This window comes from Mustela nivalis, assembly GCF_964662115.1.
Source record: "Mustela nivalis genome assembly, chromosome: 10".
In the NCBI taxonomy this organism is placed as follows: Eukaryota; Metazoa; Chordata; class Mammalia; order Carnivora; family Mustelidae; genus Mustela; species Mustela nivalis.
Window position 1 is genome coordinate 110,335,350 of NC_139029.1, and position 20,624 is coordinate 110,355,973.

A 20,624-nucleotide genomic window follows, 5' to 3' on the forward strand; every position below is an offset into this window, starting at 1 on the left:
TACCCATAGGTTTGCCATTGAGAAGCGCTAATAGAGAAAGTTGGTGTGTATGTAATGGTAGAAATGTACCTAACCTGTTTAATGTAAACCAAATAAACGTCCACAAACTGACCCAGATCAGGTTTTTCTGGAACAGGAAAGTTGAGGACAAGCTAATTTTCGAAAACAACCAATTTAAAGTGTTTATTTGTCCTTAGCTTTTTTGGATCCTAGCACATCTCACCTAATTGTCCTATTATACGCTGGTACAGTTAACACACCTGCTACAGAGATTTGACCAACAAAAACCTTTGTAGATCTGTAGCTTGCGCTAGCTCACTGAACGCTTTGATTGGCCGGTTTAATGGGCGTGGGGAGCGCAGCTCCCTTTCCTCTCTTCTACGAAGGTTACTTCATTGGATTGACCAGCTGTCAGGTTGACCCAAACCTGCCTCCTTTTGGTGGTGTTTGTCGGGATCGCAACACAATAGCCCGAGGAGAGCCTCCCCTTGTAAGCTCCGATTGGCTGGACTCAACCTTGGCGGTTTCTGATTGGTCCAATGAAGAAACACCAAGGTAGGTTGCCTAGGGATCCTGAGGAAGCTGATGTGTTATTCCTTCTCTGCATCGAAGGATCAGGAAGTTTGTAATCTCTGCGTGGCTGAGAAGTTTTTTTTACCTACTAGGACGTGGGGGAACAGGTGTCCCCCTAAAACAGAGCGCAGGCTGCTGTTTGTGTCCGGCTGTAACCCAGGAGTAACGTCAGGTAAGCAACGGAGAATATACATTTCCTAATGTACAAAAAAAGCCTACAGATTTTTTATTTTATGGGGAGAGGGAGGATTTTATTCAGTTAGTTTTTGGTCATTTTTTTTCCCCAAATAGGATTTTTAACTAATAAATGCCCAGCGGGTATTAGTTCCTCAAAGTCCCCTCCTGCCCTTTTTTTCTCTGAAGACTTAAAGTTTCTTGGATTGGGTTAGCAAATAAACTCTGTTCACAGTGCCAGATAGGGTTAATGCCCTTAAGCATTTATATCACAGGGGTTTTTTCCTCCTTCACCCTTTTTCCCACCTCCCACCAAGAATTGTATTTGAAATATGGCCTTGTACAAAGAATCATTTGTAAGTCACTTTACTTGTATTTCTATTTTAAAATGTTCACATGCATTTCTGAGTATTCATTTTAATCAGTATATATTTATTGAGCAGTTACAACGTTAAAGACATTGTGCTAGTTGCTATGGAGACTATAAAAACCCAAGAAGACAATATCCCTGCCCTCAAGAAGTTTACAGTTGAGAGACAGCCATACCAAAAGAAAGAAAGACTATAATAAATACTTTAAAGGATGTAAGTATAAATAAAGCTCTGTGGAAGTATAGCTGAGAGAGAGACCAATTCTGGCCATGGGACATAAGGGTAATGGAGAAGGGTATTCACTTAAGGTTTTACCTGGATCTTCAATAGGTCTTTGAAGAATGGGTAGAATATAAAGAGGAAAGGAAAGGGGAGAGAACACAGCATGGACAAAGGAGCAGAAATGGCAGCATGGGACCTGTTTGAAAAGTGGGTGTTAACAATATGTAACTGAGAGTAATGTAACGGGAAATATCGCTAGAACAGGATCCAGTCACAGACGCTTTTGAATGCATTCTTTTGAACATGAATAAGATATTCTTTTAAATAATTACTGATTAAAAATATTTGTTTGTCGTTTCAAAAACTGACATTTAGATTTATTTTAAAATAAAGTATGCTAACTTTATATCATACATGATTTAGTGCCATTTCTCTTGACTAGATTTTTTTTAAAAACATCTGTAGTACATGGTATAAGAGGGCATGTGCTTTGATTTTTTTTTTTTCTTTGCAATTAAGAAAGAGATCATTAATCTTTTAACATTCTCTTTCTGATACTTTTTGTCAGCAGCTATTTGAGTATTTGCAAGATGGCTAGCTAGGGACAGAGATGAAAGTTTTCTGTGTATATGGAATTACTACACATGATCTTCTGAGTGTTATTCTGTAGATGCAGTTTCCAAAAGGAGTGCATGAGATGAGTTATGGGAAGAAAATATGAGAATATATATATTTAGTGTTTCTTATTTTTTTAATTTCTCTGTTTTTATAATGTGCCATTGAATGTTTATAGAAGTTACATGTAGATTATTACATGGATTTTGGGGCCTGGATTCTCACAATTTTTTGCTGTCCCATATTATTTAACTTGGGGAGAATCCATTTTATGAAATACAGTTACAATGATGTGTATATACTCCTGGATTCTAGATTATGCACATAAAATCAGCAGGGTTAAAAGATGATCATTTCTAGAAGCGAAGAAAGATCGATCAATCATTTGTACCAATCTTTAATATTACTGATTTGATTTTCTGTCAATGCCTTCTTTACCTTCAAGCTATTGTACTTTGGAAAACATATTGTGTTACCCACCTAATTTTTCTGGTCTTTACTCCTTTCTCTATTTAAGTTTATATATATTTCTTATTTGTATACATTTGTAGTAGGTCTGTATGAATATCAATATGTTCTGTTTACATAAGCTTTCTTTTTCTTTTTCTTTTTTTTTTTAAAGATTGTATTTATTTATTTGACAGAGAGAAATCACAAGTAGATGGAGAGGCAGGCAGAGAGAGAGAGAGGGAAGCAGGCTCTCTGCTGAGCAGAGAGCCCGACGCGGGACTCAATCCCAGGACTCTGAGATCATGACCTGAGCTGAAGGCAGCGGCTTAACCCACTGAGCCACCCAGGCGCCCTACATAAGCTTTCTTACAGATATTTTTTCATCACCCTTTCCAGAAACAGGTGAGAATGACCACTTTAACTCACCGGGCCCGTCGCACTGAAGTAGGCAAGAACTCTGAAAAGAAGGTGGAAAGTGAGGAAGACACTAATCAAGACAGGAGTCCAGACAATGAAGATTCTGGTGACTCTAAGGATATTCGCCTCACACTTATGGAAGAAGTATTGCTCCTGGGACTAAAAGATAAAGAGGTAACATAGTTGGGTTTACTAGTCTTTCCCAAAGACTCTTGAATATTGGAATGTTTTTAAGAAGTAGTATGTCAGGGGACGCCTGGGTGGCTCAGTTGGTTAAGCAGCTGCCTTCGGCTCAGGTCATGATCCTAGTGTCCTGGGATCGAGTCCCACATCGGGCTCCTTGCTCAGCGGGGAGCCTGTTTCTCCCTCTGCCTCTGCCTGTCATTCTGTCTTCCCCTGCTCGCTCTCTCTCCCTCTCTCTCTCTGACAAATAAATAAAATCTTTAAAAAAAAAAAAAAAAAGAAGTAGTATGTCAGAATATTTTCATTAATGCTAAGTTCTAATGCTTAGAATTGTGCTCTAGCCATCAGGTGGGTGGGGGAGTTTGGGAGGGTAGCTGATATTTGGAGGGAAAATCCGGAAGTATAATTACTTAAAGGGTAATTTAATTACAAAATTCCTCCAAAATTTTAGAAGATAGGAGAGAGTAGAACACATGCAAAATTTTTGTACTTGTAGTTTCCCAAATGACATTGATGGTGAAATGGCCTCCTATTAAACCAAGAGGGCCCACACATTGAAATTGTCTTGAGCTGTGAGGAGGAAAATCTTTTCAATGACAAGACAAGAAATGTGTATGATTAGCTGTTTTATAAAAATAAACAGGAATAGGTTTAACTTGTAATGCAGTAGAAATAACTTTTTAAAAATTCTATTCTGTGGATCTTTAGAAATTAAATATCAACAACTGATAAATATTTTAATTTCAGAAAATGTTTTTAAATTAATTGCAGTTTTCTCTAAGTTGTCCCTTGTTAATAGAACACTTCATAATAGAATTAGTCTTGAGAAAGCTGATCTTAGAGTATAACCACATTTGCTAGTTCTTCTACTGTAATATATTATCCTTTATTTGTAATTTAACTTTTTATTGTATTTCACTTTCTTCCCTCATGAAGAGATTATGAAGAAATTTAACTTAGTATTTTAAACAACTATTTCTTTTTCAAGAAAGCTTTTAGTAATATAATGATAATGATAATAAAGGCAGATTTATTGGCCTTTGTTTTGAAAACTTAACAAATTACAATGTTACTTTACATTAAAAAAGACTAAATTTGGCTTTGATAACTATCTTTAGCTAGTAATGAATTGGCTACAAACATCTAGTACCATCTATTCTTTTCTGCATTGATTCCTCAATTTGGGATTATCCTTGTTTCTTAGACTTTACATTCTCTATACCATGTTTCCCTTCTCTGTTTTTTTATCACATCAAATTACAGACTGGAACAAAACTTACAAGACTTCTTATAGCCTGTGTATTGTTAAAACTAATATTAGAGACATACACATATGCACTTGGCCAAGACACATATATCAGAAAATCTTGCCCGCAAGTGTACTTTCCTGTTTGCTGAGAAAGTTGATGAAACTCTAGTTTTATGAAAATTAAGCAAATGAAAATGCAAAACTGACACTCCAAGAGACTATCAGAGTAGGTCTGAAGATTAGGTGGCATAAATACTGTTTTGAGATGTTGACACAGTACCTAGGATGCGTTTGCTGACTGTAGAAGAGCATATTAGAACTAAAAAGCTATTTGGTTTGTTTTACTTTTGAATAGGAATGATTAATTTCCTGCTAACCTTAGATACTAGAATTTTTGCTTCTGTTTTGTGGAGATTCTAACTTTGGACTTCTCTTTGTGTGCTTTTAAATTTTATAATAGTTAATATAAATATAAGGAAATAGAACAAGAAATAAACAAACTCTGGTGAGGTACTGTACAAAGATGAATAGAGAATTAGCCTTTTGAATAATTACCTTTTGAGTTCTAATTTTATTTTATTTATTTATTTTTTTAAAGATTTTTTTATTTATTTGTCAGAGAGAGAGAGAGAGAGCGTGAACACAGGCAGAGAGAATGGCAGGCAGAGGCAGAGGGAGAAGCAGACTCCCCGCTGAGCAAGGAGCCCGATGTGGGACTCGATCCCAGGACGCTGGGATCATGGCCCGAGCCGAAGGCAGCTGCCCAACCAACTGAGCCACCCAGGCGTCCCTCTAATTTTATTTTTTAAAATAGTTGATAAATTACATTTTTAGCTTTCAGTTGTCTCAGGAAGAACAACAAATTATAAATTCTTAGGTATAAATAAATAGGAGAGGTCAAACCTTCTGATTTATTAAAACAGTATGCTATTCCAAAATGCCAGTTATATAACTCTCTCTAAAAATATTTACTGATGGGGCTCTATTAGGTGGCTCAGTCAGTTAAGCCTCTGCCTTTGGCTCAAGTCATGATCCCAGGTCTTAGGATCACACCTTGTGTTGGGCCCCCTGCTCAGCAGGAAGTCTGCTTCGCCCTCTACCCCTCCCCCCACTCATTCTCTCCTCTCTCTCTCTTTCTCACTCACTTTCAAATAAATAAGTAAAGTCTTTTTAAAAAACACTAATTGATTTCCAGCACTAATTATTTTCTTCCCACCTCCTAAACTACTCATAGATTTATTTAATCATTATTTAGTGTGATTGGGGTGATTAATGTGATGTGCTTAGCATTATGCAAATACTAAAGTAAATATAAAATACTATGAGATACTATGTATGGCCCCAGCCCTCATGAAACTTGCATTCCTGCTGGGGAGACAAAACATACATACTTTCTAAAAGTTAAGTAACCCAAAGGTCCATCATCTGTGGAATGGATAAAAATGAGTTGTCCATTTATCTAAATGAATATAAACATTTTTTCTATACAGAATGAAAATGAACATTGTTATAAAACATGTATGATTCTCATGTAATATTCAGTAACAGAAGCCAGACAAAAAAGACATACTATATGATTCCATGTATATAAAATTCAAGAAAACTGTAGTGTTAGGGGTTACATATTTAGATGATTGAAACTACAAAGAAAAGCAAGAAAGGGATTACTATAATTGTTAACATAGTGGTTACCTTTTTGTAGGGGGTAAGATAGGAGGAGGATATTAGTAACTAGAAAAGAACATGAGGGGGCTCTCTGGGTACTAACAGTTTTCTGTTTCTCTACTTGGGCAAAGTTTCATGTGTATTTACCGAGACATTAATCATTGAACTTTTTTCACTTTTGTTTCATGCACTGTTCTGTGTATGCATTATATTTCACAGTTCAAAAGACTTCTGAATAGGTAAACAACAGTAAAAATCCAGCAAGTTTTTCCATGTTAGAACAGTAAGAGCCAAGAGAGTTGGAAGGAAGAGAGAACATAATGGGTTGAAATAATCTGGGGAAGAATAGAAGGCAGTAAAACAAGCTGGGCCATTTTTTGTTTTTTCTTTTTTCTTTTTTTTTTTTTAAGATTTTATTTACTTATTTATTTATTTGACAGACAGAGATCACAAGTAGGCAGACAGGCAGGCCCGGAGAGAGAGGAAGGGAAGCAGGCTCCCTGCTGAGCAGAGAGCCGGATATGGGGCTTGATCCCAGGACCCTGAGACCATGGCCTGAGCCGAAAGCAGAGGCTTTAACCCGCTGAGCCACCCAGGCGCCCCTCGTATTTTTTTGTTTTTTTGTTTTTTTAAGATTCTGTTTATTTATTTGATACAGAGAGAGACAGTGAGAGAGGGAATACAAGCTACAAGCAGAGGAGGAGTGGGAGAGGGAGAAGCAGGCTTCCCGCTGAACAGGGAAGCCCGATGAAGGGGCTCAATGAAGGGGCTCGATCCCAGGACCCTGGCATCATGACCTGAGCTGAAGGCAGATGTTTAACTACTAAGCCACCCAGGCTCCCCCAAGCTGGGCCTTTAAGTACAGGTAAGATTAACATAAACGGAGTAAAGAAAACACATTCTGGATGAGGGAACCTGAAATTATTATGAGCTTGATGAGTTTGGGAGATCATTAACCACTGTGATTGAAGTAGGTGTTTTCTTGGAGAAAAATGAGAATCAAAATTGGCAAACTAGATTCAGACTAGAGTGTGGCAGATTTTGAGTGTCAGGCAGAGACTTTCAGACTCTTTCCTTTATTTATTTTTATTTTAATTCCAGTGTAGTTAACATATAGTATTATATTAGTTTCAGGTGTACAATGTAGTGATTGAACAATTCTACACATTACTCAGTGCTCGTGACTGTAAGTGTACTTTTAGTCCTTTTGACCTATTTCATCCATCTTCCCATCCACCTCCCTTCATAATGATCAATTTGTTCTCTATAGTTATAGATTCTTCCTTTAAGTAAAGGGATCAGCCTAATGAAAATAGGAAAGCCCATTTCATTTTTATGTCCAAAATAAGGACTTAATGATATTTTTGCTCTATGTTCTTTGTGAATATATGTTCTAATATGTAATATAATTTCTTGTTTTCACATGACTTAAGGTTTATGACATGTCAAAAAAATCCTAAGTGTTAAACTTTGCATCCCAAAGTCCCAAAGTTAAGATTTCCATAAGATTCTTTGTTTAGAACCCAATACTACAGTTCTTAAAATTATATCTATTTTTGAAAACATGGGGTGGCCTGGGTGGCTCAGTGGGTTAAGCATCTGCCTTCAGGTCATGATCCCAGGGTCCTGGGATTGAGTCCTACATGGGCTTCTTGCTCAGCAGGGAACCTGCTTCTCCGTCTCCCTCTGCCTGCCACTCCCACAGCTTGTTCTCTCTCTCTCTGTGTGTCTGAAAAATAAATAAAATCTGAAAAAAAAAAAAAAAAGATTATTTATTTGAGAGAGCAAGAAAGACAGAGTGTAAGAGCCTGGGGGAGAAGCAGAGGGAGAGGGACTAGCAAACTCTGCACTGAGCCCAGACCCTGAAGCCTGAAGTACGGCTTAATATCACAACCCTGAGACAAAATCAAGAGTTATACACTTACCCCACTACACCACCCAGGTGCCCCAAGGGTCAACTGTGTTTTAAAACCATTCTGTGGAAGGGGTGCCTGGGTGGCTCAGTTAAGTGTCTGACTCTTGGTTTGGGCTCCAGTTGTGATCTCAGGGCTATGGTCTCAGGGTCATGAGATTAAGCCCTGCCTGGGGTGCCAGGCTCAGCAAAGGGTCTGCTTAAGGCTCTCTTCCTCTGCCCCTCCCCACCATGTGTTCCACACTCTCTCTCTCTCAAATAAATAAATCTTAAAAAAAAAAAAAGTTGACCCTTAAAAACATGGGGGGTAAGGGTGCCTAATACCCATACAGTTGAAAATCCATCTATAACTTTTTGCTCTCCCAAAACTTAGTTACAAATAGCCTACTGTTGTTTAAGGGTCAGCTGTGTTAAGCTTCATTGTCTTGTGAAAATAACTAAGAAATCTAAGTGTATGTTGAAGAGTCTAACCTTTTAAGTACATTTAAAATTAGATGTTATCAAGGGCCTCTGATTGGCTCAGTTGGTACAGCATGAGACTCTTGATCTCAAGATTTTGAGTTCAAGCCCCACATTGAGCCTGCTTAACAAAATAAAAGTTAAAAAAAAAAAAATCTCAGTTCAGTAACACTGCTCTCAACTGAGAAAATTAAACTTAAGCACCAGCCTGACCGAAATAATACAGATTTATTTTCTGTTGAAATCAAGATCCCATTTATTTGTCATTATTGCATTTGGTAGGAGTTTTGATATAGGTATTATTGACTCATGGACAATTAATACTTTAATTAAATTGCTAGGATATTTAAAACGTCTCCTTTATGAAATCTTTATTATTAAATTAAGTTACTTGTAAGAGGAATGAGCCTATTAATGCTTTTGACTTTTGGCAGTAATCTTTTTAGTTTGTGGATAGTGTTTTAAACCCTCTTTCCTTCCAAGCTTTCTCCTAGTAATCCCATTTATTGACTCCTTATGTGCTGTGACATAAAAGGTTTTAATCAGGGGTGCCTGGACAGCTCAGCTGTTAAGGGTCTGCCTTCGGCTTGGGTCTTGATCCGGAGGTCCTGGCATCAACCCCCACATCGGGCTCCCTGCTCGGCGGGAAGCCTGCTTCTCCCTCTCCCACTACCACAGCTTGTGTTCCCTCTCTCGCTGCCCCTCTCTCTGTCAAATAAATAAGTCTTTAAAAAAAAAAAGGTTTTAATCATATTTCTCATGTCACTTAAGTCAAAATTGGCAAGAAGTATTGCTCATTGGAATTTTGGAACTATATTTTCATTAATTTGTTTGGTCACCAAAAAGTTACTGAATGTCTCGTATGTATAAAGTGATAGATACTGAAAGAAAACAAAGACAATTGTCCCTGCTTTTGAGATAATTTATAGTCTAGTAGGATGAGAGTGGCTGGAGAGATTGGAAAGGGCTTCTGGAATGTTAGCAGACCATTGCAGTACATGTGATGTGTGTGTGACTGTTCTGGCTGCTGAGGGAACAAAGAAAAGATACCTAAGGGCGCCTGGGTGGCTCAGTGGGTTAAGCCGCTACCTTCGGCTCAGGTCATGATCTCAGGGTCCTGGGATCGAGTCCCGCATCGGGCTCTCTGCTCAGCAGGGAGTCTGCTTCCTCCTCTCTCTCTCTGCCTGCCTCTCTGCCTACTTGTAATCTCTCTCTGTCAAATAAATAAATAAATCTTTAAAAAAAAAAAAAAGATACCTAACCCAGATCAGTGGTGGAAAGTGCTAGTGGGACAGGGGAGGAAAGAGTTACTGGGAAGTGATAACTCTTAAGCTGAATTCTGAATATAAGCAAAAGTCAGTTTGTGAAAAGAAACACAGTCTAGGGGGAAAAAATCAGCTGAATGTTTATGATAATTTCAATGATTTGTACCTGGAATAACCACAGATATTTGAAAACATCTTCTTTAAATTAACTCAGATGTTTTGAAACTCAACTACCATAACTTAGCTGGACGTTCAGTTTTCAGTCATGTATTTTATTGTTTAACTTTTCAAAAATTGTGAAATATAGCATATATAGAAAAATTTATAAAACACATATGTGCAATTTAATAAGTAATTTTAAAGCAAACACGTAACCACCACCAAAAGAACATTACAAGCATTGTGGGGTCATCCTCTTGTGCCCTAATGTCTTGTGCAGGATGTCTAACCACATCCTGCCTCGCCTCCCTGCACTTCTAACATGTATGTATATTCCTAAACAGTATATTTAGTTTTGCCTTTTTTTAAACCGTATGTTATTGGGTTGATACTGTTATGTATTTTTTGGTTCAATATGATGTTTGAGATTCACCTGTGTTGCTGCATATAATTTAAAAATTATATTTTAAAATAAAATTCTATATTATGCTATATAGAATTTCAGTTATATCACTATTCCACTATTCATTCAATCTGCTGGTGAACAGACATTTAGGAGTCCATTATAAATGGTGCTGCTAAGACTATTCTTGTTCTTTCAAACAATGCCACTGTTCATACATACAGAAAAATGATATTGGGCACCTGGGTAGCTCAGTCAGCTGTCTGCCTTCTGCTCAGGTCATGATCCTGGGGTCCTGGGATTGAACCCCTTGTCAGGCTCCTAGCTCAGTGGAGAGTCTGCTTCTCCCTCTCCCTCTGCCTGCTGCTCCACCTACTTGTGCTCTCTCTCTGTCAAATAAATAAAATCTTAGAAAAAAAAAAAGAAATATGATAAATCAGACTGGATGAAACTTATACATTATAAATATAAAATATGTTAATACTCAGCTTTTTCAAGCTACTAATGATCATCCATCAGTTTTAATTCACTCAATTTATTAGCAATGGGAGATTAGAAGGACAAGCTTTTTTAAAGCTGGTAAAATTCTGGTGAACTAATCAATAAACTTAAAAAAAAAAAAAACATAACAAGAAGTCCATATACAACTTGTCAATGACTGGCTGTCAATGGAGAGAACTACTTCTCTTAAAAAGTTGCTCAGTCCTAAACCATTTTATTAAAATCAAAAGATTAAAAGTCTCATTTAGGTCACTGCCTGGTCTTTTAGTTTCCTGATTGCACAAAATGAACAATAAATCCCTTGTCAGTGGTTATTGCCATAGTGAATAGGGCAAGTGTATCAGAAGGACTTGTTTGTCAGGTTTTCTGGTTTTTATTAACATAGGCTGTTAAAAAAAAAAAAAGAAAAGAACTTCTGTTTTATTATATCCATTCATACAACCCCCAAATTTACTGTGGGTACAAAAGGAAATAAACTGAGAGACCAAAGTCCTATTTTAACAGTAGGAAATAATAGTTTAAGCTATTTCATTGAGAGCTTGCCTCTCCCTTCCCCCAACCCCTAGTTGCACACTGTTCTCTTCCAAAATTCCTGGCATAGATATTAAAATAAAAACCACTTATATTTGGACCTTTGGCTGTAGCCATTGAACCCATAAATTTGATACAAGTCATTGCATGTCTTTCATGTCCTTCTTTGTTTTTTTTGTGTTTGTGTAACTTAGAGTTTTCAAAATATACTGTACTCTTTTACTTTCTCTTGCTGATTCTACAAGACAGATATCGTCTTCTCTTTATGAAAGCAAAGTTAGATGGTTAATTGGTCATTAAGTGGTGGAATTTATGTTCAAACTGACTCGGACAGTTTTTAAAATGGCATGCTTCCAAAGCATGTATGACATATATTTTTTTTAATTTCTTGCTGAAAATAGAGAATTAATTGTTCAGGATTGCTATTGCTTAGTGGAAACCCAAGAATTTAATCTCCTGGGATAGTTTCATATAGAGCTTAATTTATATCTCCTAGTAAGATAAAAGATTATTACATTCTGCAGTAATATTTGGCACAGTTATTTTTACAAGTCTTATCCACAGCTTTCTTATTTCAATGTTTAATATTCCAGCAAAGCTTACTCAGTTTTGTGTTTTTTTGTTTGTTTGTTTTTGTTTCTTTAGCAAAGCTCACTCTTAAAGATTTTGGGATCCCATAAAAAGTATTAAGTTGACATCAATAATGGCAAAATAAAGGAAAGTACTGATTAGCAAATCTGAATGATATGGGTTTTTTTAAAGATTTTATTCATTTTTTAAGATTTTTATTCATTTGACAGACAGAGATCACAAGTAGGCAGAGAGGCAGGCAGAGAAAGAGAAAGGGATAAGCGGGTTCCCTGCCCAGCAAAGAGTCCAATGCGGGGCTTGATTTCAGGACCATGAGATCATGACCTGAGCTGAAGGCAGAGGCTTTAACCCACTGAGCCACCCAGGTGCCCCTGAATGATATGGTTTTGCTTTATATTTCATCCCATCACAATTTAAGGAGGAAATATGAAAGTCTTACAGACTTTTTTCTCTTTTCTTTCTTCCATCAAACAAGATATTTCGGTCATAAGGAACAATAAGTCAAGTAGGAAATTTATAAAACCCAATTTGCAAAATGAAAAATGTTAAAAGAAGCAGTAAATATGGGACACCTGGATGGCCAGTTAAGCGTCTGCCTTTGACTTAGGTCATGGTCCCAGGGTCCTGGGATCGAGATTGGCATCAGGCTCTTTGCTCAGCAGGGAGTCTACTTTTCCATCTGCCTCCTCCTCGCTCTCTCTGACAAATAAACCTTTTAAAAAAAATTTTTAAATCATAAATAATATTTGATTTGATTTATTATAACCATATCTTCAGAAAGTTTAATGTATAATTAAATAGGCATTTTATATTTTTCTCCTCAGTTCACAATGCCAGCCATAGATTACAACCCATGTCGTATATCTTCATTACAGAAGGAGGAGACTGTTATACTAAAAAGATATAAATGAGTAGGTAGTATATTTTTTTCTTTAATTTTAAAACTTAAAAACAAATTTCTTCTAGGTTTTTCAGCAGGAGTATTATGTTGTATTAAGTTTGCTAGGGCTGCTGTAACAAAATACCACAGACTGAGTGGCTGAAACAACAGAACTCTTTTACCCCCACAGTTCTGGGTGCTTGAAGTCCAAGATTCGGTTTCTCCTAAGGCCTTTCTACTTATCTTCTCACTGTGTCCCTATGTGGTTTTTCTTCTGTGCGTGTATCACTAGTGTCCTTGTGTCTATATTTCTTCCTCCTATAAGGACACAAGTTGATTGGTTTATGGCCTACTTTAACAGTTTTATTTGACTTAATCACCTGTTTCAAGGCATTGTCTCCAAATACAGTCACCTTGTGAGATATTAGGGGTTAGGGTTTCAACATATGGAGGCTGGGAAGATACAGTTCACCCCATAACAATGATTTAGAAAGGTTTTAGAGGAAATAGAAAGATTTTGGAGATTATTTTGTAATTATTTACTTATATGCACCTGGAGTTCATTTCATCCTCAGGAAGTGTCATTCAACTAAATAATGATGTGATTTTTCCTTCAGTTCAAGTCAGCCAACATTTATTGAGCACCTGCTTTGTCCAAGACACTGAATAAAATAAGGAAAAAGAGAAGTAATTAAGATGATATGTTTTTATTTCCTCAAGAAAGGTACAAAAAGTACTATAAGAACATGGAAGAGAAAAAAAAAAACATGGAAGAGGAAATTTTTTGGAGGTTACTCTTTACTTTCTATGTTTGTCCTCACCTATTCGCAGTTGTCCAGGTTTAAAGTGGGAATGGCCCAAAAAAAAAAGAAAACCTGAATCAATGGTTTTCAGGCTTCCATGTGTTCATTGGTAGATTGTGCTCACCCTTTGTTGCTATTATTGACTTTTTAAAAAATACATATGTCTAAGATTTTTTTTTTAAGCTTTATTTTTATTATTTTAAAAGCAAAATAGGGCTGCCTGGGTGACTCAGTTTGTTAAGTATCTGCCTTTGACTTGGGTCACGATCTAAGGGTCCTGGGATCAAGTCCTGCACTGGTCTCGCTGCTCAGCAGAGAGTCTGCTTCTCCCTTTGCTCCTTCTCCTTCCCCTTCCCCCACTCTCTCTCCCTCAAATAAAAAATTAAAAATCTCAAAACTATTTTTAGGGGCACCTGAGGGGCTCAGGTCGTGATCCCAGGGTCCTAGGATCGAGCCCCACATCAGGCTCTCTGCTCAACAGGAGGCCTGCTTCTTTCTCTCCCATTCCCCCTGCTTGTGTTCCCTCACTTCCCCAGCTTGTGTTCCCTCTCTTGCTGTCAAATAAATAAAATCTTTAAAAAAATTTTTTTAGAAACAAAAAAGCAAATATGTTTATGCTAAGAAATTCAAAAGTCGGGGGCGCCTGGGTGGCTCAGTGGGTTAAGCCGCTGCCTTCAGCTCAGGTCATGATCTCAGGGTCCTGGGATCGAGCCCCACATCGGGCTCTCTGCTCTGTGGGGAGCCTGCTTCCTCCTCTCTGCCTGCCTCTCTGCCTACTTGTGATCTCTGTCTGTCAAATAAATAAATAAAATCTTTAAAAAAAAAAGAAATTCAGAAGTCTACATGAGAGAACTTAGTGATGGGGAATGAGATATGTGGCTATATGCATTTGTCAAAACAAACTGAACTTAACATCTGTACATTTCACTCTATATAAATTATACGTCAATTTTTTATTTTATTTTATTTTTTAGAATTTTATTTATGTATTTGACAGAGAAAGAGAGAGGAGAGCACAAGCAGTGGGAGTGGCAGGCAGAGGGAAAAGCAGACTCCCAGGTGCCACCCAGGCACCGTATACCTCAAGTTTTTATTAAATGTTTAAAGAAAATAAAAATCTTTCACCCATAATGTCACCACTGAAAGATAACTGCTATTGAAGTCTTTTAATATATGCTTATAGACTGCTTTCTATGTATATATACACACACAGAGATGCATAATTACAACATGAGACAAAGATTTCTTTCTGCTCTCTCATCTTCCCAGAATCCCCACATTTGTCTTTTGTTACTGTCCCTATAGTTTGTTTTAACTTAAATTCTGCATTTCCTCAGGCTCCTGGGTGGCTCAGTTGGTTAAGCATCTGACTTTTGATTTTGGCTCAGGTCTTGGGTCCTGGGATCCAGCCCCATGCTCAGCGGGGAGTCTGCTTGAGATTCTTCTTCTCCCTCTGTCCCTTACCCCATTCACACTCTTTCTCCATCTCTGTCTCTCTAAAATAAATAAATCTTGGGGTACTCATTTGGGGAAGGCTCATCACTTCCTTCACCTTGGGGCGTGATCCTGGGGTCCTGGGATTGAGTCCCACGTTGGGCTCCCCGCTCAGTGGGGAGCCTGCTTCTCCCTCTCCTCCCTGGTTGTGCTCTCTCTTGCTATCTCTGTCTCTCTCTCTCAAATAAAAAAAATATTTAAAAAAAATTTTAAAAATCTTAAATAAATTCAGCATTTCCTTTTAAAGTCCATCACAAATCCAGTGATAAAAAGAAACATCACAAAACAATAACCTTCCCATTCTTTAAGTTCTCTTGCATTTATCTCCCAATATGCTTAGTTACTGTATTTTCTGATTTTTTTTTAATTTTTTTATTTATTTGCCAGAGAGAGAGAGAGAGCAAGCAAGTACACACAAGCAGGCAGAGAGGCAGGCAGAGGCAGCGAGAGAAGCAGGTTCCCTCCTGAGCAAGGAGCCCGAATGCGGGACTCAATCCCAGGACCCTGGGATCATGACCTGAGCTGAAGGCCACGGCTTAACCCACTGAGCCACCCAGGCGTCCCATATTTTCTGATTTTCTGATAGGCATTGTTTAAAAACACAGGACTTCGGCTCCGTAGCTCAGGGGTTAGAGCACTGGTCTCGTAAAAACACAGGACTTAGAATCAGATATATCTACATTCAGATTCAAAGTCTACCACTTAGGGGCACCTTGGTGACTCAGTGTTAAGTGTCTGCCTTCCGCTCAGGTCATGATCCCAGGGACCTGGGGAGAGAGCCCTACATCAGCAGAGAGCCTGCCTCTCCCTCTCTCTGCTGCTCCTCCTCCTTGCGCTTTCTCTCTTTCTCCTTCTCAAATAAATAAAATCTTTTTTTTTTAATTACTATTATCTCTATAAAATATTATCTCTACAAAATAAGGGTAAAACAGGACACCTGGGTAGCTCAGTCAGCAAGCATCCAACTCTTAATTTTGGCTCAGGTCATAATCTCAGAGTTGTAAGATCAAGCCCCAAGTTGTGCTCCATGCTGGGCATGGAGTCTGCTTAAGATTCTCTCATTCCCTCTACCCTTCCCCACCCTCTTAAAAAAGATATACGTATATGTATATATGTATATGTACGTATGTACATATATACAGGCACAGTTAGGTCGCTGACCCTTGGTTCTGGCTCAGATCATAATTTCAGATTTGTGAGATCCAGCCCTGCTTCAGGTTCCATGCTCAGTGCAGAGTCTGCTTGAGTTTCTCTCTCCCTTCCCCTCTGTCCCCCAGAGGATGCTATCTATCTCTCTCAAAATAAATAAATAAATTTTATATGAAACAATTGGTAGAATTTGAAGGCTTACTGAATATTTGATAAAATTAAGGAATTCTTGTTAATTTTTTTAAAATTCTTATTAATTTTTAGGTGTGATATTAGTATTACAGGTTTTTTTTTTAAGTCTTCCTGCCTTGGGGAGAGTATGATAATATTTTATAGATGATATGTTAAAATAACTTGGATTTGTACTGAAATAATCTGGTGAGCAGAGAGAGTTATAAAAGAAAGATGATTGTATTGGTAGCTGTTGAAGCTAGATAATGGATATATAGAGGTTCATAATCTCTCTACTTCGTGTGTGTTGGGGATGTTAAGCCAAAAATGTTAAAAAATGATGTTTTCTTAACCACATGATTCCATTTTACACAATATCTTATTGATTCCCTGTTATGAAAGATGATGAAATCACCACTCTCAGTTTGTTCTACTTCTATTCCCCAGTGTTTTATGAAAACTTGTAATGTATACATTCTGTCATTTCATTACTCACACAATGCTGTTTTCTGAAGGAAAGCCCCAAAATTGAAGTTGAAGAAGAAACATATGGGAAAATGAGTGTTAGGAGAGAAGAAATGTGTATTGTATATATAAAGAAAAGTTCTGGTTTTACATATACCCAAAAGATAATAGGATGATGAAATTTGTGAGTCATTTTAATTTTTTATTATTTTCTTTCTTTCCAAATTTTCTAAAATACCTCTATACTACTTTTTAATCAGGGAGAAAAAGCTATTTGAAAACAAGGTGAATCTGCGTTTACTTAAGTTTTGCTCTTTTGAGGTTTGAGGCCATAATTACCTTAAAGTGTTTCTAAATCTATTTTAAGTTATTTGAGAGTTGTGGGGAAATAGATTTAGAGCTACATACGTGTTTTCAGATTTTTACTCCCTTTTCTCAAGTATTTTCTCTTTGGATAGTGTGTAGCACTGTCCTTTTTCCCATAAGTAGCAAACTGTGGTGAAAGACAGACATGTAAGTTACTGGTTTTAATGCTATAATCACTTTTAAATTTCTTAAAGTAAAAAACTAAGCATATTTTTGTTGCCAAGTATGAGACTTAAAGCTAATGTAGGAATATCCAAAGATTACCAGTTGCTTTCCTTTATTTTGAATTTCTTTTTCACTGATAAGGCATTATCATGTTTTTTTTTTCCCCCTGAAGTTTTGATAGTGGCTTTACTTTAAGAAAAAACTCAACTGGAGTTGAAAAAATTAATAAACTGATCATTATGACTAGCTTTGTGTATTTCATCCAACCTCCTTATGAATAAGCCTGAAAGGATATAACCTTCATGAAGTTGATTGAGAAATTCTGTTCATTTGTTTAGGTTAATAGCCCATCCTTAGTCATGCCGAAATTATGCGTTAAACTGGAATAACATCCAGGTCATAGTTCCTCATTACCCATTATGGTCAAGCAGAGTGACTTTTTAATGCTTAATCTCTTTTATGAAATGTCTCTATTGGCTGTGTGGACATAGAAATATTAATTGGAGTTAGATGGAATCACATTATAAAAGAGGAATTTAGAGCACCTGGGTGGCTCAGTGGGTTAAGCCGCTGCCTTCGGCTCAGGTCATGATCTCAGGGTCCTGGGATCCAGTCCCGCATCAGGCTCTCTGCTCAGCAGGGAGCCTGCTTCCTCTCTCTCTCTCTCCCTGCCTCTCTGCCTACTTGTGATCTCTCTCTCTGTCAAATAAATAAATAAATAAAATCTTTTAAAAAAATAAAATAAAAGAGGAATTTAATTCAAACCTTGGAAGCTAATATTTCAGTAGAGCACTTCAAAGAAAAACAGTACATTATTTTTAAAGATTTTATTTATTTATTTATTTATTTATTTATTTATTTATTTGATAGAGATCACAAGTAGACAGAGGCAGGCAGAGAGAGAGGGGGGAAGCAGGCTCCCCGCCAAGCAGAGAGCCCGATGCAGGGCTCGATCCCAGGACCCTGGGATCATGACTTGAACTGAAGGCAGGGGCTTTAACCCACTGAGCCACCCAGGCGCCCCTGTAATTTTACACATTTCTATAATGTGATTTTTTTCCTTTTTTTTTTTACAGTCATTTATTACACTTCTAATTAAAACAAAACAAGGTCCACTACTCAGAGATCTCATTCTGCAGGCCTTCAGGATTCTCTGTTGGTCATGAAGCAATGTGCAATTCCATCTGTCTTAGTAGATCCTAAAATTTTTCTCTTTCTCTTTTCCCTAATGTGTATAGCCTTTGATAACTAAATTTAATGACTTAATGGTGAACTTTAATATGCATGTGTTAGGGCGCCTGGGTGGCTCAGTGGGTTAAGCCACTGCCTTCAACTCAGATCATGATCTCAGGGTCCTGGGATGGAGTGCCGCATCAGGCTCTCTGCTCAGCAGGGAGCCCGCCTCCTTCTCTCTCTGCCTGCCTCTCTGCCTACTTGTGATCTCTCTCTCTCTGTCAAATAAATAAATAAATAAAATCTTTTTTAAAAAAAAATATGCATGTGTTAGATCATCCTGCATACTGAACCATTGGCCCTTTAAAACAGAATCTTTATTATAGATGATTTGAGAATTCACCAGTATATCTGGATATATTTATTTAGAGGGATATGGACCTTAGAATTATAATTATTTTTTAAAACTCCACATGTATATTTTCAAGCTTTTTTCTATTACGATGCATGACTCAATAAAAAGAAAGTTTAAAAAAACTCCTGGGGAGTTTTACATAAGATGGGAATGATATTAAAAAACATAGTTTCTACATGCTGCTACCCATTGTTTCTTTATTTACAGTGCTTCTCATTTACAGTTCTGTTGACAGTCTGACATCACTGTTACTGTAACAGAAGCTACATGGTCAGGAAGAAATGAAAAAACAAACAAATTAGTTTCCTCTATTTGCTTTAATACTGGCTGATGGGTGTTTGCACACCTGTTGAGAATTATAAAATTACCAAGATTATATAAAAGTTAAGCCTAAATAATTTACATGTCCTGAAAAAAGTTATAGTTTAACCTTAATTAGGCAGCTAAGTTACATAAAACCAAATATTAATCTTTAAAAAAAAACCTACTCCCTCCTTAAAGAGGGGTTATAAACGTGACTCTTCCAAAGTAGCATGAGGCAGATAGTAGATGGAACTAATCCCAGGTTTGTATCTAAAATTAGGCCCACAGGAAATGTGGATAGGTTTAAGGAATGTTTATGGTTCCAACTGAGCTTTTGCCAGGTTTGCAATTTCTTTTTTTTTTTTTTTTTAATTTTATTTATTTGACACAAAGAGACACAGCGAGAGAGGGAACACAAGCAGAGGGAGTGGGAGAGGGAGAAGCAGGGAGCCCTATGCAAGGGTTGATTCCAGGACCCTGGAATCTTGACGTGAGCTGAAGGCAGATGCTTAACAACTGAGTCACCCACAGGCACCCCAACATGTTTATTTCCGATCATAAATTTATGTTGTCAAGAAACATTGAGAGGGTGCCTGGGTGTCTTAGTTGGTCAGGCGACTGCCTTAGGCTTAGGTTATGATCCTGGAGTCCCTTGATCGAGTCCCACATCGGGCTCCGTGCTCGCTGGGGAGTCTGATCTCTCTCCTCTCATGCTCTCTCTGTCAAATAAATAAAATAAAATCTTTCTTTAAAAAAAAAATTTGAGAATTACTATGTATTAGTCAGATACTCTTTCCTTAAGAAATTTATACTCTACTGAGGACAATTGATTACAGTGTGATAAAGGAAATAAGGGAGAAGTATATATAGGCACACCCAGGTGAGGAACCTAACCTGGAGGGTGGACTAGAAGGAAAGGTGTTGTTAGAGAAGGTACATAGAAGATATGATCCCTGTACACAATCCTTAAGAACAGGGAAGAGGGGCGCCTGGGTGGCTCAGCGGTTGGGCCGCTGCCTTCGGCTCAGGTCATGATCTCAGGGTCCTGGGATCGAGTCCCGCATCGGGCACTCTGCTCGGCAGGGAGCCTGCTTCCTCCTCTCTTTCTCTGCCTGCCTCTCTACCTACTTGTGATTTCTCTCTGTCAAATAAATAAATAAAATCTTAAAAAAAAAAAAAAAAAAGAACAGGGAAGAATTGGGGACATAAGGGTACTGATTCTTTTGGACAGAGAGAACAATATGAACAAAGGCCAGTAGGCAAAAATGATACATTAAGAGTACTTAAGGGGCGCCTGGGTGGCTCAGTGGGTTGGGCCGCTGCCTTCGGCTCAGGTCATGATCTCAGGGTCCTGGGATCGAGTCCCGCATTGGGCTCTCTGCTCAGCAGAAAGCTTGCTTCCCTCTCTCTCTCTCTCTGCCTGCCTCTCTGTCTACTTGTGATCTCTCTCTGTCAAATAAATAAATAAAATCTTTTAAAAAAAGAGTACTTAAGATAGTT

At 37.6% G+C, this 20,624-nt stretch overlaps 1 protein-coding gene across 3 annotated transcripts in view; it reads left to right on the forward strand.

Annotated features, from left to right (window-relative positions):
* The first annotated feature begins 535 nt into the window (after positions 1–535).
* GOLPH3L (golgi phosphoprotein 3 like) overlaps positions 536–20,624 on the forward strand; it is a 43,537-nt gene continuing 23,448 nt past the window's right edge. Inside the window, exons 1-3 of one of the 3 annotated variants that reach the window (XM_082686024.1) lie at positions 538–745; positions 1,191–1,331; positions 2,802–2,996. In XM_082686024.1, coding sequence (XP_082542150.1) covers positions 2,814–2,996 — 183 coding nt within the window. In that variant the 5' untranslated portion in view covers positions 538–745; positions 1,191–1,331; positions 2,802–2,813. Of the gene's footprint in view, positions 746–1,190; positions 1,332–2,801; positions 2,997–20,624 lie in introns of all 3 variants that reach the window. The other 2 variants (XM_082686025.1, XM_082686023.1) reach the window with 2 other exon arrangements.